The following is a 13,621-nucleotide window of genomic DNA, read 5'->3' on the forward strand; positions in this document are numbered from 1 at the left end:
ATGGATGGGTAACCCCTTATATGGGTAAATAGGCCTCACACTACCTTAAGCAGATGGATGGGTAACCCCATATATGGGTAAATAGGCCTCACACTACCTTAAGCAGATGGATGGGTAACCCCATATATGGGTAAATAGGCCTCACACTACCTTAAGCAGATGGATGGGTAACCCCATATATGGGTAAATAGGCCTCACACTACCTTAAGCAGATGGGTACTCCATATATGGGTAAATAGGCCTCACACTAGACACTTGTACATAAGATACCTCACTGCAACCTATATCTGTTTCACTATAGCGTTCTATATTTTTTTAAACAGTATTTAAAGCCTGGCTAATACCCCACTCTATCAGTGTCCATTAAAAGTAAATGGACTGAATATAAACTGGAATTGACCCTGCTCTCTCTATTCTACTCCCCCAGGATCAGAGTATCTGGTGGGGGGCCACGAGGACCGGAGGACGGGTCGTCTGCTGGTGAACACCAAGAGCCTGGTCAAACCCTGGAGGCCCAGCATGGGACGCAAGCTCCTGCATCTCCTCAACAAACACTGTAGCTCCTCCTCCTCTTCCTCTTCACGGAAGACTGCAGCAGAGAGACTGCAGAATGCAAACGTCTTTAGTCTGCAGAAGAGAAACTAGAGCCATGGAACAAGAAGAAGAGAGGGATGGAGAGTTAAAAGTTATCCATGTTTTGGTGGATTGCATGAGAAGGACGATGAGCCGAATATAAAGACGTGTGAGAGTGTATTTTTGGACGAATGTGGGCTGGACATGGGGATACAGCCACTGCTTGGGCAATATGGTGAAAAGTAGAACTCTTTTGCCATTCAGGGCCTCATTTGCCTGTTTCATCCACAGACCCACGGAACACATTTCTGAAACGATGACCTCCACGGCAGGACCATGATGGATAGTGTTCTGCGCTGAATGGCACTGTGTGGCTCAGTTGGAAAGAGCATGGCGCTGGCAACACTGAGGTTGTGGGTTCAATTCCTGCAGGGATCATAAACAAAAACATATGCAAAAAAAATGTATGCACTCACTGTATTGCAAGTCACTTTGGTGAAACGCGTGAGTCTGCTTAGTGGTATATATTGGATTATATAATATGATGACAGGCTGCTGCACAGAGACAGAGTACAGACTCTCGTCTCCTTTTTTACAGGAAGAGGAAAATAAGTTTCCAAAGGGAAGACCAGATATCCTGAGTGAAGGTTTACTGTCTGAGGAAGATTGATTGATCTGACTTCTCATTCTGATCTTTGGATGTTACAGTCCCAAAGACATCAGAGCCACTGGGCTGGTGTTTAAATCCACTTTAGATTTGTCTCCGACTATAGTTGAAACCAAGACAAATATAGAACCAAAAGGATATTATTAATTAATGTTTTATCAAATGACCGAGATCTCTATGTTCTATGATTAGCCTTCTGATCTATCCAAGGTTTTATGTTTTGGAGTCCTGACGTTTGTATCCTCAGTTCCTGGAGTTATTGGCAGTAAACCTGCAGAAGCATCATTGTGTGTGTGTGTGTGTGTGTGTGTGTGTGTGTGTGTGTGTGTGTGTGTGTGTGTGTGTGTGTGTGTGTGTGTGTGTGTGTGTGTGTGTGTGTGTGTGTGTGTGTGTGTGTGTGTGTGTGTGTCCACAAACTCGCTGTCCCTGGCTCGAAGGGACTGAGCAGGCCTTAACAAGTAGTATCTCCTGGAGCGGAAAAGAAGAGTAGAGAGAGAACAGAAAGTCTGTCTGGACCCCTCTGGGACTAAAGCACTGAAGACGCTCTCAGTTAGAATTGAACTGACTTCACGTCTTCCCTCACTCTCAGTCTGATTTCAACGACTCTTTGTCAGGTTTATGTCAAAACATGACACGATGATGTTGTCTACTTACTCACATGGTTTGGTGTCCTCACTTCTATTGCACTCAGGGATGTGGTGGTAAAACCTCTGAACACCTTAAATAGATGGGTAACCCCATATAAGGGGCAAATAGGACTCTTATTTTATTTTATTGGGCATAAGTGTGATCTAATCACATTGGTTCACCAGGAATTAATCCTACAGATCATGTGACAAAGTCAGGAGAAGTCCGTGTACTCAGATCTAGAATGGTGAACTGAGTTTACGTTTATTTATTTAAATGGGCAAGTCAGTTAAAAAACTATTCTTATTTACAATGACAGCTCACTCCAGACAACACTGTGCACCACCCTATGGTACTCCCAATGACCACCCACCCCAGACAACACCCTATGGTACTCTCAATGACAGCCCACCCCAGACAACACTGTGCACCACCCTATGGTACTCCCAATGACTGCCCACCCCAGACAACACCCTATGGTACTCCCAATGACAGCCCACCCCAGACAACACCCTATGGTACTCCCAATGACTGCCCACCCCAGACAACACCCTATGGTACTCCCAATGACAGCCCACCCCAGACAACACCCTATGGTACTCCCAATGACAGCCCACCCCAGACAACACCCTATGGTACTCCCAATGACTGCCCACCCCAGACAACACCCTATGGTACTCCCAATGACAGCCCACCCCAGACAACACCCTATGGTACTCCCAATGACTGCCCACCCCAGACAACACCCTATGGTACTCCCAATGACAGCCCACCCCAGACAACACTGTGCATCACCCTATGGTAGTCCCAATGACAGCCCACCCCAGACAACACTGTGCATCACCCTATGGTACTCCCAATGACAGCCCACCCCAGACAACACTGTGCATCACCCTATGGTACTCCCAATGACAGCCCACCCCAGACAACACAGTGCACCACCCTATGGTACTCCCAATGACAGCCAGATGTGATTCAGCCTGGATTTGAACCAGGGACTATGACACCTCTTGCACTGAGATGCAGTGCTTTAGACCGCTGCGACACTCAGGAGAATGAGTTTATCTTTCACCATGTAAACATGAGTTTATCCTTCACCATGTTAACATGAGTTTATCCTTCACCATGTAAACAAGAGTTTATCCTTCACTATGTAAACATGAGTTTATCCTTCACCATGTAAACACGAGTTTATCCTTCACCATGTAAACAAGAGTTTATCCTTCACCATGTAAACACGAGTTTATCCTTCACCATGTAAACATGAGTTTATCCTTCACCATGTAAACACGAGTTTATCCTTCACCATGTAAACATGAGTTTATCCTTCACCATGTAAACATGAGTTTATCCTTCACCATGTAAACATGAGTTTATCCTTCACCATGTAAACAAGAGTTTATCCTTCACCATGTAAACATGAGTTTATTCTTCACTATGTAAACATGAGTTTATCCTTCACCATGTAAACAAGAGTTTATCCTTCACCATGTAAACATGAGTTTATTCTTCACTATGTAAACATGAGTTTATCCTTCACCATGTAAACAAGAGTTTATCCTTCACCATGTAAACATGAGTTTATTCTTCACTATGTAAACATGAGTTTATCCTTCACCATGTAAACATGAGTTTATCCTTCACCATGTAAACATGAGTTTATCCTTCACCATGTAAACATCAGTTTATCCTTCACCATGTAAACATCAGTTTATCCTTCACTGCAGCGCCGATTCCACTCTATACCAGGTTGTTGTTGTTGTTTTTGTTAGGGAAGACGGAAAATAACCCCATGTGTGTTTCTCTCATTAGTAAACGACCCAACAATCCATGAATCCCAAAATAAACATGGAGCTACTTAGCTAAGAAAGGAAGGGATGAATTGACGTCACTGTGTCAGATCTGTATCTGGAGAGGCTCGGTACATATTTGACCCAGACCTAGCATGCTTCCCAAATGGCACCCTATTCCCTACATAGTGCACTACTTTTGACCAGAGAGCCCTGGTTAAGAATATGTCTGTGTTGCTGTCTCTAAGGCTGCGTTTACACAGGCAGACCAATTCTAATTTTTTTTTTTTTTTCAGATTTGCTCTGAAAAAAAGTTAGCATATTGGGGCTGTCTGTGTAACACTGCCTAAGGAGTAGCTAGGTCAGTAGCTGCTGGCCTGGGCTGAAGAGACATGATGCATTCCTGCACTGTGACGTCATCCGAATGCTTCACCCTTGTCCCAAAGACTTTATTAAAGGAGTTTACAAGTGGTGAATGGAGCAGAGCTATGAGATCACACATTTTTTTAAATATATATTTTTTAACCTTTATTTAAGTAGGCAAGTCAGTTAAGAACAAATTCTTATTTTCAATGACGGCCTGGGAACAGTGGGTTAACTGCCTGTTCAGGGGCAGAACGACAGATTTGTACCTTGTCAGCTCGGGAGTTTGAACTTGCAACTAGTCCAATGCTCTAACCACTAGGCTACCCTGCCGTCCCTACACTCTAACCACTAGGCTACCCTGCCGTCCCTACACTCTAACCACTAGGCTACCCTGCCGTCCCTACACTCTAACCACTAGGCTACCCTGCCGTCCCTACACTCTAACCACTAGGCTACCCTGCCGTCCCTACACTCTAACCACTACTACCCTGCCGTCCCTACACTCTAACCACTAGGCTACCCTGCCGTCCCTACACTCTAACCACTAGGCTACCCTGCCGTCCCTACACTCTAACCACTAGGCTACCCTGCCGTCCCTACACTCTAACCACTAGGCTACCCTGCCGTCCCTACACTCTAACCACTAGGCTGCCCTGCCGTCCCTACCTCTAACCACTAGGCTACCCTGCCGTCCCTACACTCTAACCACTAGGCTACCCTGCCGTCCCTACACTCTAACCACTAGGCTACCCTGCCGTCCCTACACTCTAACCACTAGGCTACCCTGCCGTCCCTACACTCTAACCACTAGGCTACCCTGCCGTCCCTACACTCTAACCACTAGGCTACCCTGCCGTCCCTACACTCTAACCACTAGGCTACCCTGCCGTCCCTACACTCTAACCACTAGGCTACCCTGCCGTCCCTACACTCTAACCACTAGGCTACCCTGCCGTCCCTACACTCTAACCACTAGGCTACCCTGCCGTCCCTACACTCTAACCACTAGGCTACACTCTAACCACTAGGCTACCCTGCCGTCCCTACACTCTAACCACTAGGCTACCCTGCCGTCCCTACACTCTAACCACTAGGCTACCCTGCCGTCCCTACACTCTAACCACTAGGCTACCCTGCCGTCCCTACACTCTAACCACTAGGCTACCCTGCCGTCCCTACACTCTAACCACTAGGCTACCCTGCCGTCCCTACACTCTAACCACTAGGCTACCCTGCCGTCCCTACACTCTAACCACTAGGCTACCCTGCCGTCCCTACACTCTAACCACTAGGCTACCCTGCCGTCCCTACACTCTAACCACTAGGCTACCCTGCCGTCCCTACACTCTAACCACTAGGCTACCCTGCCGTCCCTACACTCTAACCACTAGGCTACCCTGCCGTCCCTACACTCTAACCACTAGGCCACCCTGCCGTCCCTACACTCTAACCACTAGGCTACCCTGCCGTCCCTACACTCTAACCACTAGGCTACCCTGCCGTCCCTACACTCTAACCACTAGGCTACCCTGCCGTCCCTACACTCTAACCACTAGGCTACCCTGCCGTCCCTACACTCTAACCACTAGGCTACCCTGCCGTCCCTACACTCTAACCACTAGGCTACCCTGCCGTCCCTACTCTAACCACTAGGCTACCCTGCGGTCCCTACACTCTAACCACTAGGCTACCCTGCCGTCCCTACACTCTAACCACTAGGCTACCCTGCCGTCCCTACACTCTAACCACTAGGCTACCCTGCGTCCCTACACTCTAACCACTAGGCTACCCTGTCGTCCCTACACTCTAACCACTAGGCTACCCTGCCGTCCCTACACTCTAACCACTAGGCTACCCTGCCGTCCCTACACTCTAACCACTAGGCTACCCTGCCGTGCTCTAACCACTAGGCTACCCTGCCGTCCCTACACTCTAACCACTAGGCTACCCTGCCGTCCCACTCTAACCACTAGGCTACCCTGCCGTCCCTAACCACTAGGCTACCCTGCCGTCCCTACACTCTAACCACTAGGCTACCCTGCCGTCCACTCACTCTAACCACTAGGCTACCCTGCCGTCCCTACACTCTAACCACTAGGCTACCCTGCCGTACCTCTAACCACTAGGCTCCCTAACCACTAGGCTACCCTGCCGTCCCTACACTCTAACCACTAGGCTACCCTGCCGTCCCTACACTCTAACCACTAGGCTACCCTACACTAACCACTAGGCTACCCCCCTACACTCTAACCACTAGGCTACCCTGCCGTCCCTACACTCTAACCACCAGGCTACCCTGCCGCCCCTACACTCTAACCACTAGGCTACCCTGCCGTCCCTACACTCTAACCACTAGGCCACCCTGCCGCCTCTACACTCTAACCACTAGGCCACCCTGCCGCCTCTACACTCTAACCACTAGGCCACCCTGCCGTCCCTACACTCTAACCACTAGGCTACCCTGCCGTCCCTACACTCTAACCACTAGGCTACCTGATTTGTTTACGTCTTACATTTTCATTTGAATTTACATAAATGAGCTACAATTTGCATTTGATGGCAAATGTACAGATATCATGTGGAATCCATGAACTTCGCCTTTTTAAAGGGACATCTGTATGTCTGTCTATATGTGATACCTGACATGCATGCAAGCATTACGTTTAATAAATAAGTCAATGGTTTATTGTCCTACGTGTTGTAGGAATTACTTTCTGACATGGTTCAGTACATCTTTGAAGCTCAATTTGAATGTGTATTCCTGTTAAGTTGTCTTGCCACTGAAACCACTGAAGTACATATATTAGTACATACCACTGAAGTACATATTTTAGTACATACAACTGGAGTACATATATTAGTACATACCGCTGAAGTACATATTTTAGTACATACCACTGGAGTACATATTTTAGTACATACCACTGGAGTACACATATTAGTACATACAACTGGAGTACATATATTAGTACATACCACTGGAGTACATATTTTAGTACATACAACTGGAGTACATATATTAGTACATACCACTGGAGTACATATTTTAGTACATACCACTGGAGTACACATATTAGTACATACAACTGAAGTACATATTTTAGTACATACAACTGGAGTACATACATACTTTATGTACTTTATGTATGTACTAATATCGCCCTCCTTTGGTTAAAAGTGAGAATAGAACACTTCTACTCCGGATTGTGAATGGTTGGCTGAGGCATGATCCCTTTACATTCAAACAGGAATACAATATCACTTTACATTCAAACAGGAATACAAATATACAAAAATAAAAACAGATTTAAAGATGTGCAACAATTCAATTTATTTTTTAAAATCACCTCAAAATAAATAGGGACAGAGAAACAAAATATAGAAATATAAATAATTTCATAGCATTATTATAGTCATATCACAGGTTATTTTCAAGGCATTGAATATGCTTTGAATGATTAAATAATACATTGGAGTTGTCCACCCAAAACACAGGCAGTCAGTTTTGCATATTTCATTTAATTCTAAATAAACAATACAGGAATCGGGTAAGTACAATAAAGAAAAAGACAATTATATTTCTTGCTTTTTATATGCCCTTATTTATTGGCTTGATCCTTTGAAATAATACTTATATTAATGCGCATGTCTTGCTAAAACACTTGAAAGGTAGGATTCAAGCAACTTAAAATTACATCACAATAATAACGTTGCATAAATGTTATCGTCAGTCGAGGACATATTCCAGGGATCGTGTTCATTAGGCACCAAACTGAAAGAAAACGCACGGAAACACAGAAGGACTACCTAGACTTGTCCAATAAGAAACGTTATTAAAGGGACATAAACGGAGTGGAATTTGCATGTGGTGAATAGATCCGTGTTATGGCATCCAATGAACATGACCCTGATTTACAGTATATCACAAAAGTGAGTACACCCCTCACATTTTTGTAAATATTTTAGTATATCTTTTCATGTGACAACACTGAAGAAATGACACTTGGCTACAATGTAAAGTAGTGAGTGTACAGCTTGTATAACAGTATAGATTGGCTGTCCCCTCAAAATAACTCAACACACAGCCATTCATGTCTAAACCTCTGGCAACAAAAGTGAGTACACCCCTAAGTGAAGATGTCCAAATTGGGCCCAAAGTGTCAATATTTTGTATGGCCACCATCATTTTCCAGCACTGCCTTAACCCTCTTGGGCATGGAATTCACCAGAGCTTCACAGGTTGCCACTGGAGTCCTCTTCCACTCATCCATCACGGAGCTGGTGGATGTTAGAGACCTTGCACTCCTCCACCTTCCGTTTGAGGATGCCCCACAGATGCTCAATAGGGTTTAGGTCTGGAGACATGCTTGGCCAGTCCATCACCTTTACCCTCAGCTTCTTTAGCGAGGCAGTGGTCGTCTTGGAGGTGTGTTTGGGGTCGTTATCATGATGGAATACTGCCCTGCGCCCCAGTCTCCGAAGGGAGGGGATCATGCTCTGCTTCACTATGTCACAGTACATGTTGGCATTCATGGTTCCATCAATGAACTGTAGCTCCCCAGTGCTGGCAGCACTCATGCAGCCCCAGACCATGACACTCCCACCACCATGCTTGACTGTAGGCAAGACACACTTGTCTTTGTACTCCTCACCTGGTTGCCGCCACACACGCTTGACACCATCTTAACCAAATAAGTTTATCTTGGTCTCATCAGACCACAGGACATGGTTCCAGTAATCCATATCCTTAGTCTGCTTGTCTTCAGCAAACTGTTTGCGGGCTTTCTTGTGCATCATCTTTAGAAGAGGCTTCCTTCTGGGACGACAGCCATGCAGACCAATTTGATGCAGTGTACGGCGTATGGTCTGAGCACTGACAGGCTGACCCCTTAAACCTCTGCAGCAATGCTGGCAGCACTCATACGTCTATTTCCCAAAGACAACCTCTGGATATGATGCTGAGCACATGCACTCAACTTCTTTGGTCGACCATGGCGAGGCCTGTTCTGAGTGGAACCTGTCCAGTTAAACTGCTGTATGGTCTTGGCAGCTCAGTTTCAGGGTCTTGGCAATCTTCTTATAGTCCAGGCCATCTTTATGTAGAGCAACAATTCTTTTTTTCAGATCCTCAGAGAGTTCTTTGCCATGAGGTGCCATGTTGAACTTCCAGTGACCAGTCAGTATGAGGGAGTGTGAGAGCGATGACACCAAATTTAACACACCTGCTCCCCATTCACACCTGAGACCTTGTAACCCTAACGAGTCACATGACACCGGGGAGGGAAAATGTCTAATTGGGCCCAATTTGGACATTTTCACTTAGAGGTGTACTCACTTTTGTTGCCAGCGGTTTAGACATTAATGGTTGTGTGTTGAGTTATTTTGAGGGGACAGCAAATTTACACTTTTATATAAGCTGTACACTCACTACTTTACATTGTAGCAAAGTATCATTTCTTCAGTGTTGTCACATGAAATGATAACCTCAAATATTGACAAAAATGTGAGGGGTGTACTGTACTCACTTTTGTGATATACTGTATCTTCTCTCATTCTTTGTCTTCCTGTTCTTCCTGGTTCGAGGACAGCTGGCCCACGGGAACGTACTCAGTAGTCATCACCCCTGCTCACCACTTCCTTACAGGTGGGCCTGAGAAGGATGGTGTGTTCGTATTGGGCAGTGTAGGAGCCCTTGGTGTCACAGAGAGGAGGGTACGGGTCTATGATGCCCAGGTCACACAGGTTCTTCAGGGCCATCAGGTACTTGCTCTCTCCCTGCCGGTCCAACCAGCGGCGGCAAAACGCCAACGTCCCGAAGTTGTCGTTGATCACATTGAGCAGATGCTTAGCTCTGGGGAGCCTGCGACAGGGACACACACAGCACAATGGGAGGAGGCGGAGAAACAGAGGGGAGGAGGCGGGGACACAGAGGGGAGGAGGCGGGGACACAGGGGAGGAGGCGGGGACACAGGGGGATGGAGGGGGAGGAGGCGGGGACACAGAGGGGAGGAGTCGGGGGAGTCGGGGACACAGAGGGGAGGAGGGGAGGAGGCGGGGACACAGAGGGGAGGAGGGGAGGAGGCGGGGATGCAGAGGGGAGGAGGCAGGGGAGGGGGAGGAGGCGGGGACGCAGAGGGGGAGGAGGCGGGGACGGCGGGGACGCAGAGGGGAGGAGGCGGGGAGGGGAGGAGTCGGGGACGCAGAGGGGAGGAGGCGGGGAGCAGGGGGAGGAGGCGGGGACGGGGGGACACACAGAGGGAGGACACAGGGGGATGAGGCGGGGGGGGATGAGGCGGGGACACAGAGGGGATGGGGGGAGGAGGCGGGGACACAGAGGGGAGGAGGCGGGGACACAGAGGGGAGGAGGCGGGGACACAGAGGGGAGGAGGCGGGGACACAGAGGGGAGGAGGCGGGGACACAGAGGGGAGGAGGCGGGGACACAGAGGGGGAGGAGGCGGGGACACAGAGGGGAGGAGGCGGGGACACAGAGGGGAGGAGGCGGGGACACAGAGGGGAGGAGGCGGGGACACAGAGGGGAGGAGGGGAGAGCGATAAGGATTATGAGAACAGTGCAGTAGGATAATCCACATTGATCAACATATCTGTAAAAATGCCAGATTTAGCCAGCTGGCTAATTTGTGTCTGTAGTTTATGTGTTCATTGTTGTATTAGTACAGTAGTATTCTGTTCAGGTGTATACAGTAAGAATCAGTGCGTTGGAAAGGATCAGACTGAACAGGGTCATTCGCCCTCGATTGTCCTCGATGGTGAACAGAATGACATCTACAGTATAGATTTCTACTTAGCATCGATGTTCAGTATTATCATTCAGCATTAAATTCAGGTGAGGCTCGCACTCAGTGAGCGCCGACCGAACCGAGCGACCGACCTTATTGGCACGTGTCCAACGTTGAAGTTTTTCATGTAATGCGAGCAGTCCATGTCACCGTGAACAGCTCCCCTCCCAGTGCTGCCAAACGTCTCGATTGCGTACACCTCACCTTCCTGTAGAGCAGAAGGGTAGAGGAGGACACTGAAAACTCAGCAGATCCTAGAAACAACTGATTGACCGTAATCCATCTGCAACTTACATAAGACCAAAGTCCTTGAAACTGAAAGCCTTTATTGGCAGAAGGAAAAGGGAGAGAAACTCACAGCATTTTTTTTTTATGTCATTGAAATCCTTCTGGTAACGAATGTAGATGTTTAGAGATTATATTTTTTCTTTTTACAAGAATCAACATCATAGATGAGAATCAACATCATAGATGAGCAATTGGTTTTCCAGAGGATTCTATAAATGCTGATGTCATTACAGTAACTCTTTATCTCTTATAGTGTTCATTACAGTAACTCTTTATCTCTTATAGTGTTGATTACAGTAACTCATCTCTTATAGTGTTCATTACAGTAACTCATCTCTTATAGTGTTTATTACAGTAACTCTTATCTCTTATAGTATTCATTACAGTAACTCATCTCTTATAGTGTTCATTACAGTAACTCATCTCTTATAGTGTTCATTACAGTAACTCATCTCTTATAGTGCTCATTACAGTAACTCATCTCTTATAGTGTTCATTACAGTAACTCATCTCTTATAGTGTTTATTACAGTAACTCTTATCTCTTATAGTGTTTATTACAGTAACTCTTATCTCTTATAGTGTTCATTACAGTAACTCTTTAATCTCTTATAGTGTTCATTACAGTAACTCATCTCTTATAGTGCTCATTACAGTAACTCTTTAATCTCTTATAGTGTTCATTACAGTAACTCATCTCTTATAGTGCTCATTACAGTAACTGTTTAATCTCTTATAGTGTTCATTACAGTAACTCATCTCTTATAGTGTTCATTACAGTAACTCATCTCTTATAGTGTTCATTACAGTAACTCATCTCTTATAGTGTTCATTACAGTAACTCATCTCTTATAGTGTTCATTACAGTAACTCTTATCTCTTATAGTGTTCATTACAGTAACTCTTATCTCTTATAGTGTTCATTACAGTAACTCTTTATCTCTTATAGTGTTCATTACAGTAACTCATCTATTATAGTGTTCATTACAGTAACTCATCTCTTCGTGTTCATTACAGTAACTCATCTCTTATAGTGTTCATTACAGTAACTCATCTCTTAGTGTTCATTACAGTAACTCATCTCTTATAGTGTTAATTACAGTAACTCATCTCTTATAGTGTTCATTACAGTAACTCATCTCTTATAGTGTTCATTACAGTAACTCTTATCTCTTATAGTGTTCATTACAGTAACTCATCTCTTATAGTGCTCATTACAGTAACTCTCATCTCTTATAGTGTTCATTACAGTAACTCATCTCTTATAGTGTTCATTAAAGTAACTCATCTCTTATAGTGTTCATTACAATCACTCATCTCTTATAGTGCTCATTACAGTAACTGTTTAATCTCTTATAGTGTTCATTACAGTAACTCATCTCTTGTAGTGTTCATTACAGTAACTCATCTCTTATAGTGTTAATTACAGTAACTCATCTCTTATAGTGTTCATTACAGTAACTCATCTCTTATAGTGTTCATTACAATCACTCATCTCTTATAGTGCTCATTACAGTAACTCATCTCTTATAGTGTTCATTACAGTCACTCATCTCTTATAGTGTTCATTACAGTAACTCATCTCTTATAGTGTTCATTACAGTAACTCATCTCTTATAGTGTTCATTACAATCACTCATCTCTTATAGTGCTCATTACAGTAACTGTTTAATCTCTTATAGTGTTCATTACAGTAACTCATCTCTTGTAGTGTTAATTACAGTAACTCATCTCTTATAGTGTTCATTACAGTAACTCATCTCTTATAGTGTTCATTACAGTAACTCATCTCTTATAGTGTTCATTACAGTAACTCATCTCTTATAGTGTTCATTACAGTAACTCATCTCTTATAGTGTTCATTACAGTAACTCATCTCTTATAGTGTTCATTACAGTAACTCATCTCTTATAGTGTTCATTACAGTAACTCATCTCTTATAGTGTTCATTACAGTAACTCATCTCTTATAGTGTTCATTACAGTAACTCTCATCTCTTATAGTGTTCATTACAGTAACTCATCTCTTATAGTGTTCATTACAGTAACTCATCTCTTATAGTGTTCATTAAAGTAACTCATCTCTTATAGTGTTCATTAAAGTAACTCATCTCTTATAGTGTTAATTACAGTAACTCATCTCTTATAGTGTTCATTACAGTAACTATTTAATCTCTTATAGTGTTCTTATAGTGTACCGTTAAGCAATGGTAAGTCCGACCCGACCCACTGGTGTGGAAAAGCACCATATCAGGAGGTGGTGATTCAAGACCCTGTGGTATTAGCTGTCATCCTTCCTCTCTGCTCAGATAATCACTCAGTGACCCTGTGGTATTAGCTGTCATCCTTCCTCTCTGCTCAGATAATCACTCAGTGACCCTGTGGTATTAGCTGTCATCCTTCCTCTCTGCTCAGATAATCACTCAGTGACCCTGTGGTATTAGCTGTCATCCTTCCTCTCTGCTCAGATAATCACTCAGTGACCCTGTGGTATTAGCTGTCATCCTTCCTCTC

The 13,621-nt window shown here is 44.9% G+C and overlaps 2 protein-coding genes across 5 annotated transcripts in view; one reads left to right on the plus strand and one right to left on the minus strand.

Moving 5' to 3' along the window:
• The window catches only part of LOC118379202 (netrin-4-like), a 100,004-nt gene extending 95,509 nt beyond the window's left edge, over positions 1 to 4,495 (plus strand). Inside the window, exons 11-12 of one of the 4 annotated variants that reach the window (XR_008066921.1) lie at positions 428 to 3,238; positions 3,318 to 4,495. Coding sequence is in view for 1 of the 4 variants with exons in the window: in XM_052466511.1 (XP_052322471.1) it covers positions 428 to 645 (218 nt within the window). In the remaining 3 variants the exon portion in view is untranslated. Of the gene's footprint in view, positions 1 to 427 lie in introns of all 4 variants that reach the window. The other 3 variants (XR_008066922.1, XR_008066923.1, XM_052466511.1) reach the window with 3 other exon arrangements.
• A 4,951-nt stretch (positions 4,496 to 9,446) lies between these two features.
• LOC118380567 (methionine aminopeptidase 2-like) overlaps positions 9,447 to 13,621 on the minus strand; it is a 38,728-nt gene continuing 34,553 nt past the window's right edge. Inside the window, exons 11-12 of the mRNA XM_052466515.1 lie at positions 10,914 to 11,029; positions 9,447 to 9,883 (exon numbers count right to left, since the gene is read on the minus strand). Of these exons, the coding sequence (XP_052322475.1) occupies positions 9,631 to 9,883; positions 10,914 to 11,029 (369 nt within the window). The 3' untranslated portion in view covers positions 9,447 to 9,630. The remainder of the gene's footprint in view (positions 9,884 to 10,913; positions 11,030 to 13,621) is intronic.

This window comes from Oncorhynchus keta, chromosome 17, assembly GCF_023373465.1.
Source record: "Oncorhynchus keta strain PuntledgeMale-10-30-2019 chromosome 17, Oket_V2, whole genome shotgun sequence".
In the NCBI taxonomy this organism is placed as follows: Eukaryota; Metazoa; Chordata; class Actinopteri; order Salmoniformes; family Salmonidae; genus Oncorhynchus; species Oncorhynchus keta.